Consider the following 12860-nt stretch of genomic DNA (forward strand, 5'->3'; position numbering starts at 1 on the left):
TTAAGTACCACCTAGGCCTGGACATTTTCAGATGCCGTCTCCAGCCCAGAGCTCTGTTCTGAGCTCGCGGCCGCACGTATCTGCCATTGTCATCACCGTGGGGCCGTTGCTCAGAAACTCCACGTGTTAAAAACTTGGTTCTTTCCCCTAAATCTGTCCCTGTCCCAGGCTCCCTCCATCTACCCGCTTATGTCCGAGACCAGAAGGTCACACTGACAAACTGTCACTGGCTCCTCTCCACCTGCAGTCCCCCATGTTGCTAACTCCACCTGAAAATGTCACATGACATCATCTAGACCTCTCCGGGCCACCACAGCCCCGTCCCAGGACCGTTCCCCTCCCCTCGGGTACTCGGTAGTCTCCTCACATTCCTCCCCAAAGCCATGCTGGTCTCCTTCCAGCCCGTTCACCGGCCACCAGATAGAGTGATCTCTTGAAAACAAAAATCTGATTATGTCATTTCTCTGCATAACAGCGTTCAATGACATCCCGCTGCTTTTAAGAAGGCTTTGAAGAGAAACCCTCAAGGAGCCACCATCCTGCTGTTCTACCCCACACCCCCTCCCAGGCTCAGCCTACCTGACTGTTGCCCTTGACACATTCCATCCTGAGGACCTTCTCGGTTCTGGAGCGCCTTGACTTCCTCTTGCCCTGGGGTGGGGGTGGGGGGCTCATGCAGGCTCTTCTGCTGCCAGAAAACAGTTTCTCCTTTTCCTGTCTGCTTCTCTCCCGTTCATCTTTCAGGTCTCAGCTCAATGTCTCCTTCTCGTAGGAGCTTCCCGGCCCCCCACCCCCCACCGACCATGAGCCCCCTGTCACTGTATCATAGAACTCAGAATAAACTGTGAAATCAGCAGATCGTTGAGGTTTCTCCCCTACTGGGCTCTCGCTCCTGGAGGCTCTTTGTCTTGGTCACCACTCTATCCCCAGAGCCAGCAAGGAGCCTGGAACATCTTAGCAGGTGCGTCAATAATGTTTTGAATAAGTGGGTAAAAGACCAACAAGGACACCCGGTCACCCCCAACCCCCACCTCCACAGCAGAAAGCAACACGGGGAGTGCAGAGCGGAATGAGGGCGGCTGGGATATGGGGTTTCTGGTTAGCAAGAGTCTGAGAGTGTGATCATAAAAATGAGGAATTCGAAACAGTCTGATGCAGTCTTCTTATTGTCAGACTTAGCGCCCTGGCTGGGGAGCCAGCAGATCTGGGTTCTAGTCCCAGGCCTGGCACAAATGATGACAGATAGCATTCAAATAATGCTTCACAGCGTACAAGGCATTTTCACAGATAGCATCTCATTGAATCAATTCAGCGACCTCCAGCAAACAGCGCTTAGAGGCCTGTTGTCCGGGCGGAGATGGGGCGGGGAGGAGTGGGTTTCCAGGCCCATCTTCTCCCCACGGGATCACAGTTTTCATCTCCAGCCCTGAGCCTGCTTGTCTATAAAATGAAAGAATCCAAAGAGATGATCTCTAAGGCTTGCCTCTGGAAATTTAGAATTAAAAATTCAGAAGGACTCCACTCAGAAAGCAAAGGATCACGGTAGCCGGGCAGCATCCCCCTCCCCACCACCCCAGGCCCTGGGCAATACCAGGAGCGCCCCAGGGAAGGGTCACAGAAAGCTGGAAGCGGGACAGAAACCAGGACATTTGTGTAGGTGGTTAAGCGAGAGCCAGCCCCAGGAAGTAGGAGTGAGTGACCGGGGAGAGGAAAAACCCAGCTAGGCCAGTGTGTCCAGATCACCTCTGTCTCGAAGGGACATGACGTCACTGGGACTTGCTGAGAAGGCGCAGAACCCCCCCAGAGCTGTCAGCCAGAAGTACAGGCCCGGTGAGCTTTCTCCACCAGCTCCCACCCCTGCTGGTGGGCTTTCACCTGTAGGACTGTCCCCTGTACTACATACAGAGCTGTGCCTACCCAGACCGAGGAGGCTTCTTGGTAGAGAAGTTCTGGGGCAGAAAGGACAAGAATGAGGCAAGAGTGCGGAGACAGGTCCAGCTCAGGGACACCTGTCCCCGCAACAGCACCTGAAGTCAAGGTGGGACCTGGGGCACCAGGACATGTGATGTAAGTCACAGAGGGACAGGAGCGCCACCCACCCTTCATCTTCGTGCGGTGTGGTGCTGGGGCGCTTGTCCCCTAGCCCCACCCGTCCTCTGTCCTCTGAGTGTCTCCCCCCTACCCTTATCTGTGGAGTTCTTGGTGTCCGGAGCCATTGAAAGTGGGGATTCAGGGTGGAGGGTTGTCTGTACACCTGGGCGATTCACACGGGGCTCAGCAGATCTTTGGACGAGGACCCCCAGGCGGCTGGGTCTATGATGCAGCGCCCTATCCCATGGTGAGGAATTGCAGCACTCGTGCCTCTTCTCCCCTGGTCATGAGTGATGCTCCCCCAAAGGCTAGCAAAGGGTCTGCCTACAGGCTTGGGGCTCCCCAGTCCTGCTAGTGTCAGTGCTCCTCGGCAGGAGACCCTTGTGCTGCCTCCCTGGTGCCATGATGCCTCCTCTCTGCCCTTCCGTTGTAAACTCTGGACCTGGCTTCCCTCAGCCTTAACTTTGAATTCCCCAAAAGTCTGATTTGTTAATAAAAAAAGGAACAGTGGTTGTTTCTAGCCTTTTTCCTCTGCTACCACAATTCCACTTTGTCCCCAGGCAATGTGAATGGGAGACTAAAGGGGAAAAAAGTGTCTTTTATGAGAAGGTGGAAAAGAACACTAAGATTTAAGCTCCAAGATATTATCTGAATTCTTCCTCTGGATGAACCTTTTTAACCCCCAAATAAATGTCACCCTCCTTGTGGAGAGGAAAGGATTTTCATTTCTCTAACTGTACCCCATCCCCAACCCTGGGTTTCCTGGTGCTGTATATAACAAAGATTTTGGGTGACTTATGTCCCTGGCTCATGGGAGGTAACCTCTAAATTTGGGGAATTTCCCAAGTAATAGGAGTGTCTTCTTCATTCACGGTGAGTCGTTCAGACCGTGACTGAGTTCAGGCTAATCAGATGACTCCGGACAGGGGCAGGCCAGGCCGGAAGACGCAACCGTGTGATTAGAGGGTTGGGGTTTCGAGACTGGTGATGTCAGCCTGACCCCCGGGAAGGGTAGAGAGGCTGGAGATTAAGTTGAATCACATGACCAGTGATTCCATCAATAATGTTTATATTGTGAAAAGCCTAGGAATAACTCTGGACAGAGGCTCAGGTGAGCTCTTCCTAGCTTATGTGACACGTCATTGGTCCGGGGTGGGGGGTGTGTCCTAAGAACACAGAAACTTCACATTTGAGACTCTTTTAGACACACTAAGACATGTCTCTTCATTTGGCTGGCCCTGATTTGTGCCCTTTCTAATAAAACTGCGGTCATCAGGGCAGTGCTTGGCCTGAGTTCTGTGAGTTATTCTAGTGAATTACAAAATTTGAGGGAATAGTGGCTATTTGGTCAGAAGTACGGGAGGCCTGGGAACCCCAGAAATTATGGCTGGCTCTGAAGTGAAGGGAGACTTGTGGCTGATGGTGTCTTTAGCCGGTGACGTCTGCACTAATTCCAGACGATCTGACCTGTGTTGCCCTTAGGTGTATCTATCTACCTGCTTCCTTCCTTACCACCGCCTGGGGATCCATACTCATCTGTCAGGAGGTTCAGTCTCCTCCAAATAGACGCTCATTTCCACCTTCACCCCAGAAAGCAGACACAGAGGTGGGAGAAGTGCCCTGGAGTTGGGTCTGGGTAGGACAGGCACAGCCCTGGGGAAGGTGATGTGTGCCAAGGAGAGCGTCCTTGGATCCATGAGTGATCCATGCAGTTTTGCTGGAGTACCACAAGGCATGACCTGGCCTTCTGGGCAATGTGCTGACGTGTACTATGGGAGCTGAGTCATCCCACTTGTCCCTGGAAAAGCCCCTTAGTGGGCTCTTCATCCTGGCCAGGCCTTTGCCGGAGATTTCCACCTCTCCAGTCCTCTCCCTGGGTTACATGAGAGTTTCTGGGTCCCCTGCATGCCTGGGGGCGCCAGGAGTCTTGCCTTGGTCATGCCTCCCCGGCCACCTTTGTCCTGCCCTCTGCAAGGGCTGAGCATCAGGCAGCTTCTAGATGTATCAGGTTCCCTCCCCCAACCCGCCCCCGCCCAGCCCCACCTGCCACGATCAATGAGCTCAGGGAAGCATGACTCAAGTGCCTGAGACTCTCAGCTCCCGGGGACATTTCTAAGCACCCCTGCACCCTCATTCTGGAGGAGTGAGCTCACAACCGTCTAACTTCCTCTCTTTCTTCATCCTCTTTGTCCTCAAGACCACGAAGGGCAAACCCATCCTTTTCCTCTGCCTGCTGAGGATGCCTCTACAGAGTGTAGGATCTACCCTCCCGGACCTGCCTCCTGCCACAACAAAGGAATTTAGAAAATCTTTCCTCCAGAAAAAGGGTGGCTTCCAGTCTGCTTAGTTGCCGGGAACGCAAACAAAAATCTAGTTGATGTTCAAAGCTGGGCAGTGACTTGCTCCAGCAAGATCTCCCCTTGCCCCAGGGTGACCCCCTGGGGTAGAAGACTCACAGGCTGAGGAAATAGACCTGAAACTATTTCAAAATATAATCTCATTTACATGCGCCCTGAATAATATTTACGGTGGGCCTGCTACGAGCCGGTCACTAGGTTAGGACATAAACTCTCCTTAGAAATTGCTTTTAATAACTGCTTTATTAAGATATCACTGACATGCCCTACAGTTCTGTCTTAAAAGAGAACAGCTCAGTATTTCTTACTATAGTCACAGAGTTGTACAAACATCACCACCCCCCAATTCTAGAATGTTTCTATCACCCCAAAAAGAAATACCGAACTCATTAGCAGTAAACCGCCTCCTGCCCCCAGTCTCCCTTCCGCCGGCTCCTGGAAATCACTAATCTACTTTCTGTATCTATGGATTCGTCTATTCTGGACATTTCATGTAAATGGAATCATATACAATGTGTGCCTCTGGTGACCGGCTTCCCTCATTTAGGAGAATGTTGTTAAGCTTCCGTATTGTATCAATACTTCATTTATTTTTATTGTCAGTTAATGCTCTGCTGTAGGGATATGCCGCGTTTTATCTATACATTCATCAGCGGACGAACATTTGGGCTGTCTCCCCTTTCTGGCTGTTATGAAGAAAGTGAGTATGAACGTTCTTGTACAAGTCTTTATGCGGACAAATGTTTTTATTTCTCTTGGGTACATAGCCCGGAGCTGGGTCACGTGGCAACTCTGCCTAACAGTTTGAGAGTGTGTCAAATTCTTTCCCACAGTGGCTGTGCCATCACCATTTACCGCTCCCACCAGCAGTGTGTGAGGGTTCCAGTTTCTCCACATCCTCCCCGACATTTCATGGCTTCCGGTTTCGGCCATCTTGGTGGGCGGGCTGTGGTGTCTCACAGTGGTTCTGATTTCCATCTCCCTGATGGCTAAGGACAGCCTGGATGGCTAAGGAGCATCTTTTCATGCATTCACTAGCCATTTGCATACCTTCTTTGGAGAAAGAGCTATTCGGATCCTTTGCCCATTTTTTCAGTTGGGTATTTGTCTTTTTGTTGTTGAGTTGTAGGAGTTCTTTATACATTATGAATACAGGTTCATTTCCAGCCCCTTTTGGATTTTAAGAGAAATCTAAATCAAGGTTAGACGCAGAGTTGCTGTTTTAATAAATGAGTGCTGTGAAATGTGTAAGCCTGATGATTCACAGACCTGTACCCCTGGGGCAAATAATACATTATATGTTAATAAAAATAATTAAAAAGAAAAAGAGGGACACCTGGGTGGCTCGGTGGGTTAAAGCCTCTGCCTTCAGCTCAGGTCATGATTCCAGGGTCCTGGCGTCTTCCTCTGTTCCTGCAGGGACCCTGGCCGGCGGGGGAACGTCCTTTTCTGTGCTCTTTTGGTCACCTCTTGAGGTTGGAGTCTAGGCTTATTCATCACTGTGTCCCCACACCTGGTCCAGTGTTTAGGATGTGGTTCTAGGAGCTAACATTACCGAGCACCTATAATGTGCCATCACTGCTGCTTATATTATTCAAATAATCCTCACCGCAATCTCACGATTCTCACCTTCATTTCACAGATGAGGAAATGAAGATGCAGGGAGGTTGAGTAACTTGCCCAAGGTCACATGTCAGCATGCAGCCGATCTGGGATTTGAACCCAGGCAGTGGGACTCTTCAGCCAATATTATGACTCGCAATCCCACTATTGGGTTGTCTTTCTGGTGGTCCTTTTTGTGTAGGGGGGTGGCATCTATTGCCTTGAGAACCCAGAGAATCTGTCCCTTTGCCCACTCGGAGGCTCAAGGAGATGGGCAGAAGGTGGAATGTGGGCTACCATGGCAACTGGGTCACTGGTCACCTCCCCTGCTGAGCCCTGGGGCAGAGAGAAGCGTGGCGTTGGCATGGGGCAATGTTTGCGGCATCAGATGCACTGGGAGGACTTGGAAGAATACCAGGTGGGTAGATGAGGCGGAATGTTCTGGGCAGAGGTGAGGGGAGCCCCCGGAGACAGGTGGGTTGAGTGGGAAATGCTTGCCTGCGGCTGGAGAGTTTCCCAGGCAGCGTAGCAGGCGCTGTCGCCTTTGCTAAACCCACACCCACTTGAGGCTGACCCGTCCTCCCAGACCCCCTCCTGCGTTTGTCTCCCACTGCTCCAGAGCCCAGGGTTGTAGTCTCGACTTCACCCCTCTCTCCAGGTCTGTGCCGGCGTGCTCCCTCCCAAGGTGGTCAGAGCCTGGGGTTTGCTGCTCTGCCACCTCTGGAGGCCCGAGGGTTGGGGTACTTCCGTTTTGCCAGGTCTAGGATAAGAGCAGGGGCTTCTCCTCCCCCGGCCCCTGAAATTACCCCTCCCCAGGGGGCCAGGGCTGGAATGGAGGGAGGAGGCAGGTCACCTCTCTCTGTGGTTTGTTGTAGGCCCTGACCTTCCTGACCAGAAATGAGATCCTGTGGTGAGTCGAGGGGCCCCCTTTCCCCCACCATGAGCTGAGAGCTCGTCCTGGTAGGGTCACAGACTGGTCCCTGAGTGTGGCCCCTGCCAGGCACTGGGGGGCCCTGGAGATGAGACCGGCAGGCAGAGACAGACCCCAGCCCAGAGAGCCCAACGCTAGGATGCCAGGGCCCCAGTGGGGCTGAGGGGAGCCTCAGGCGTTAAGCCACCAGGCGCTCCAAGGCAGGATTTCTTCACATACTCGAAGAAGTGAAGGAGGCCTCTTGGGGTCATGGCAGGGAGGGAGAAAGGACTTGGGAAACAGGTAAACAGGGATGGGCTCTAAGCCCTGGCTCCCGCTCCAAGCCTCTCTTCAGAGCCTGCCACGTGTCAGACACGGTGAGGGCCGCGGGAGCGTAACAGGGAGCAGCCCGCGGTGCCCGTCGTCATGTAGGTGACCGTCCAGCAGGGAAGGCTCCGGACAGAAGACGAGCGTCAGGCAAAGGGAGGGCGGCCGACGCCCTCCTCACTGGGGCCCCAGAGGTGCAAACGGCATGGTGTGTGGGTGCTCCATCCAGGTCCAGGGCGGGGGACTGAAAAAGTCTTACAGGATTTCTTCTCTGGCCCTGCAGCCGCTCGGCACCCCTTCCCTGGCCCAGCACAAGACAGGCGCTCCGCTGGGTGGAGCTGAGGGACAGGCTCTCTCCTCAGGACCACTAGGCCCCCATGTCAGGCAGGCCTGAGCCCCCGGCCGGCTTCGGCGAGCCTCACTTGTCGGGTATGAACTGGAAGCTGAGGGACGCTGGCTGTTTGAAGAGAGCATTTAAAACTCTGCATTAGACCATGTCATCACAACGTTTCAGAACACCCGAGATCATGAGGAGAGGCGAAGAGCTTCCACAGAGAAAACAAAAACAAAACAAAAGACACACACAGGGAAAAACTCCAATCCAGAGTGAAGTCCTAGTTAAACGAGTAATCAAGAGCGAATGTGAAGTAACGATTTTTTTGACATGCAAATTATTTTTATTTTTTTTAAGTTTTTTTTTTTAAAGATTTTATTTATTTATTTGTCAGAGAGAGAGGAGTGAGAGTGAGCACAGGCAGACAGAGAGGCAGGCAGAGGCAGAGGGAGAAGCAGGCTCCCTGCCGAGCAAGGAGCCTGATGTGGGACTCGATCCCAGGACGCTGGGATCATGACCTGAGCTGAAGTCAGCTGCTTAACCAACTGAGCCACCCAGGCATCCCTGCAAATTATTTTTTTAAAAAATGACCTCTTAGGCATCTTGTCTGAGGAAACTTCTGGAGGGCGTGCTCCATTAGCATGAGTAGGTAAATGGTGTTATTTTGGTAAGAGATACTGGTGTATCTAGGACGCTTCAGTTTTTGTAAAACAAAAGGTTCTACATGTATGCACACACACACACACACACACACACACTACACAAAGAGAGTATGTGTGGAAGGACACACACACGCACGCCGATCACTGGTTAGCTTCCTGCAGGAGCTTGGGGTTCTGCCCGCGTGGCTTTAGCGTGGCTGCGTGGTTGGCAAGGTGAAGGGCGGCGCTGACGCACACCCGGGGACACCTTAGGGGGCTGAGGGAGCCAATGGCATGTGGTGCTCGAGGGAGACAGTGGCCCAGGGGGGCTGAGACTAAACCTGAGTCACTTTTGGACAATTGTCCTATGTGGCCTCCAAAGACACGTGGGGATTTTCCTATTAATGTGACAAAGACAGACAGCCTGGGTGACGGTGCCATTGGAGAGGTCGGTCCAGCTGAAAAAAGCATCCAAGAGGGGCGCCTGGGTGGCTCAGTGGGTTAAGCTGCTGCCTTCAGCTCAGGTCCTGATCTCAGGGTCCTGGGATCGAGCCCCGCATCGGGCTCTCTGCTCAGCAGGGAGCCTGCTTCCTCCTCTCTCTCTGCCTGCCTCTCTGCCTACTTGTGATCTCTGTCTGTCAAATAAATAAATAAAATCTTAAAAAAAAAAAAAGCATCCAAGAGACTGACAGACATGAGTAGCCTCTGGACAAGGGTGCCTCTGCCCTCTTCCAATACTTTCCCACATTTTATTTTATTTTATTTTATTTTATTTTATTTTATTTTACTTTTCCACCTTCTTCTCTGTGCCATGCAGAGGACACAAAGGCCTGAAGGCCTAGTCACCAGATCTGCCGATGACGCATAGCGGGAGGTCAGACCACATGTGACGCTCTGGTCTCGGGGCCAGCCCCTTCGCAGTCTGGGGCTGCCTTGGCCGGGTTTTCCGAGAAGGGGTCTGTCCACCCTCAATGTCTAGCCGGTGGGGATTTTCTGTCACAGCTTCTCCCTGTCACAGCAGTTCCAAGTCAGCCCTCCCTGACTTGTGATCGGATTGCTCCCCGAGAAGGCCCTGACTTCCAGATGTCTCTTGGGCTCAGCGCACAGGCTGTTTGGGTCCCTATCTTCAGCCGTGGCCACAGACTCCACGTCTGAGGCCTGACCCCAGGAGGGCACTTGTGGCTTCCTTTAGACCTCCAGGGTTGGAGCCCAGGTTGGCCCGACTCAGTATGAGCCATTTGGACTTCTCAGTGTCGCTCAGGGACTGCTCCTGTGGGCTGTGTGCTGTGCTCGATCGTGGGCTGTGTGGGGGTCTGCTTGGAGAGCCTGAAGCTTTGTCCCTAGCCTCCACATAGGCTGAAGTGGCCATAAGGACGGCTCTTTCCTTTTGGCACCCCAGAGGTCCCAACACTTCCCAGCCTCTAGGCCCTGTCCTGGCCATTAGCGTCTGGCCCTCCGGGAGCACACATCACTGGGTCAAGGTCAGCAGGCAGCGTGGTTACGAGCTGGCTTCCCAGAAGCCAAAGGGCTAGGTTGGAGGCTCAGCTCTGCCCCTTCGAGCTGTGTGACTGTGGGTGCATTTCTTTGCTGAGCCTGTTCCCACACTTATAAAAAGCGTGACATGAAAGTACTGGAAGCTAAGCTCCCATGGTTGTTATTAGGACGATTAAACGATCAAATGCATGTCAAAGGTCAGAGCAGCCCCGGGCACAGGGGTCCGTGCTTACTAGGGGCTGGCTGTTATTTTCATGCTTTTATTATCTCTCTTTTTCTGCAAATGAGGAAATTGGCTCAGAGAAATGAAGCGGTTTGTTCAAGCCACACAGCTTGAAAGGAGTAGATCATAAAAGCCACCTTTTCAGGCTAAAGATAGGGCTATTTATGAAATGCCTGCAGTCTGTCCTGTAGGGCAAAGGACCACTGACCTCATGGCCCCCCGGAGCGGAGCCCAAAAGAGAGGAGGAGAGATGGAGCCTGGCACTGGAGCTGTGTTCTCAGTCCTGCCCGCAAGAGAGGAACGGGGAAGCTCATAGAACGTAGAGGTCCTGCCCCCATCTTGGCCTTGAATGAGAGTCTCTCTGGGTGGGTACGGGTGTTTCTAACATGGGACTCAGTTGAATATCACTAAGTAAAGCCTCAGAGGCAAAGGGGCAGAGAAGGATATAGAAATAGCCATGGGAAGCCTGAACCAGAGGGAGCAATGGGAGTCACCAAGTCTCTCATTTTACAGAGGGGAAACTGAGGCACAAGAGGGAATGTGGCAGAGTGTGAGCTATGGGGCCGGTCTCCCCTGTCTCAGGCCTCGGAGCCTGCAGACAGCCCCTCCCTGTGTCTGGGAGAGAGCCACAGCCCGGGCTCCTTGATTTCTGGCAGGCTGAATGTGTGAGTTTTTCAAACGGCTTTGACTCTTGAGTCCATTAGTGATTAATTCAGAGTTCCATTTAGAGCCTGCTGATCCATATTTGGAGGAGGAGAACATTTTGTGGCAGCCGAGATGCAGCCACGATTCATCTGCGGGCAGCCCACCCACTCGGCGGCCTGGGAAGGCATGAAATCCAGGCCAGGCCCTCCCCACAGCACCCCTCCCCAGAAAGCTTTGGGGGCGGGGCGGGGCCGGGAGACTCGCACCTGGCTGTGGGGCGGATCCTTTAGGGGTGCGGCAGCACAGGCTGAAGAACCCGGTGTGCCATTTGGCCCCCACGCTCTCTCAAGCTGTATGACCTTGGGCACACCTTTTACGCCCCTCTGAGCCTCAGTTTACCCTTCTTTAGAAATGATCACCCCCTGCACCTGTCCCTCAGGAATGTTGGAAAAATTGAGAAAATGTGCATGAGTGCACCCAGCACAGAGACTTGGTAAATGAGAGGAGGGGCTGGCTGTGGCTGTCACCCTTTTCCCCTAGCAGAGCCTCCGACACCCCCCTTCTCTGGGCTCCGAGGAACGGAGCTTCGGTCTGCCACTCTGGACTTAACACGTGCCACAGTGTGACCCGAAGCAAGTTATTTCTCCTCCTTGAGCCTCCGTTTCATCAGTGAAGGAGAGAGAGTGGCTCCTTCCTTGCAAGACTCATGCAAGTTCCATGAAAAATGCCCATGAGCGCTGATGGCTCATGGCAGGCCACTCCCGGTGGGGAACCCCCAGTGGGGTCAAGGGAGCTGTCTGTTCTGGGCACTGGCCACAACGGTGCAGGGGCTCAGAGAAGTCTTAAAAATTAGTAGATCTTACTGAAAGTCAGTCTGCTTTTTCTCTCCTCAGGCCAGCAATTCTAATGACGACAGTGAGGAAACACACCTTTTGGCTAGGGCTGGCTGCTTCAGCCACCCCATCATATGCCCCCTCCCCTCTTGGGCCACGGGACCCTCCAGGGATGCCGGCCTGCCTTTCCCACTCTGTGCTCTGCAGTGCCCCCCACACTTGCCTGGAGAACGTTTCCCCTCACCTATTCTATATCCTGCTTTTCGGCTGCCTCCCTAACTTGCCAGAGCTGTCCCTGGTGATGAAGGTCCAGGGCTCCTGACAAGGCTGACAGAGCCTGTCCTTCATGAAGAGCCATGCGCCTTTCTGGCTCCTGTTTCAGCCCTTCTCATGGGTCAGCACAGAGTCAGTGATGCTCCTTGTTGGGCAGCGTCAGGAAAGGAGTCAAGGTCTCTCTGCTCAGAGAGGTCAAGCAACTTGCCTCAGATCACACAGCTGGTGGGACAAGGATCATGGTCCCAACAGGTGCCCCTGACTGATCTGGCAGCATTCCAGCAGGAATCGGGGAACAGGCAGCATACTCAGGTGGGGGTCTTGAGCTCACGGAGGTTAAGCAACTGGTCATTGCTGCCTGGAAGGCCTGAGGAGCCCAGTGGGAGCTGGAGCTGTGGAAGGTGGAGGGCTCGTGCAGACACGGCCAACACCTGCCACAGCTGGAAGGGGTTGGGAAACCTCCGGTCTCCGGTGGGTGCCTCGCTTGGACCAAAGCCTACTGGAAGCGTCTGGACGCCACAGAGCAAGAGAGGTGGGATGCACCATAGAGGTGGGAGTGGGGCCTGGGCAGGAGGGGGGAAAACAGAACAGGAGGACGGACACAGCTGAAGCGCTTGCCACTCTCCCATGGCCGGGATCTAAAGGACATTTTCCCAGTCAGTGAGCTGTGAAAGAAAGCACGAGAGGCTAGAATGGGAACAGATCATGGCTCTGAACTCTCCTGGGGTTGGGCCTCCATGTACCATGATCAGGGCCCTGGCCAGGGGGGCTCCCTCTCTATCTCCAGATCTCCACTTGTAAAATCACCCTCTGAATTCTTCTTTGAGTCGCCTGTCCCTAACTTCCGCCAGTTAGATTCGTCTGGTTCAGACACCACACACCATGCCGGCGGCGACAGTGAGGCGCTGTTAGTCACTCATCCCCGAGTATGAATTCGCTTGGCCGGGGGCTTGCCTCCTGGCACTGAGCTGAGGTGAGAGGCTGGATGGTGGGGAGAAGAGCGGGAAAGGAGGAGTGGGGAGAAGGCGAATGTGGAGTGTGAAGGACATGAGGGGAAGAAGAGAGGGCGGGCCCAGGGACCCAGGTCCGGTTAGAGGGCACCTCCCCACCCCCATCAAGGTCTAGGTCTG

At 53.6% G+C, this 12860-nt stretch overlaps 1 protein-coding gene across 1 annotated transcript in view; it reads left to right on the forward strand.

The window, feature by feature from the left end:
* The first annotated feature begins 6414 nt into the window (after positions 1–6414).
* The window catches only part of CIB4 (calcium and integrin binding family member 4), a 48258-nt gene continuing 41812 nt past the window's right edge, over positions 6415–12860 (forward strand). Inside the window, exons 1-2 of the mRNA XM_044262253.1 lie at positions 6415–6468; positions 6926–6960. Coding sequence (XP_044118188.1) covers positions 6415–6468; positions 6926–6960 — 89 coding nt within the window. The remainder of the gene's footprint in view (positions 6469–6925; positions 6961–12860) is intronic.

Source organism: Neovison vison, chromosome 8, assembly GCF_020171115.1.
Source record: "Neovison vison isolate M4711 chromosome 8, ASM_NN_V1, whole genome shotgun sequence".
Taxonomy (NCBI): domain Eukaryota; kingdom Metazoa; phylum Chordata; class Mammalia; order Carnivora; family Mustelidae; genus Neogale; species Neogale vison.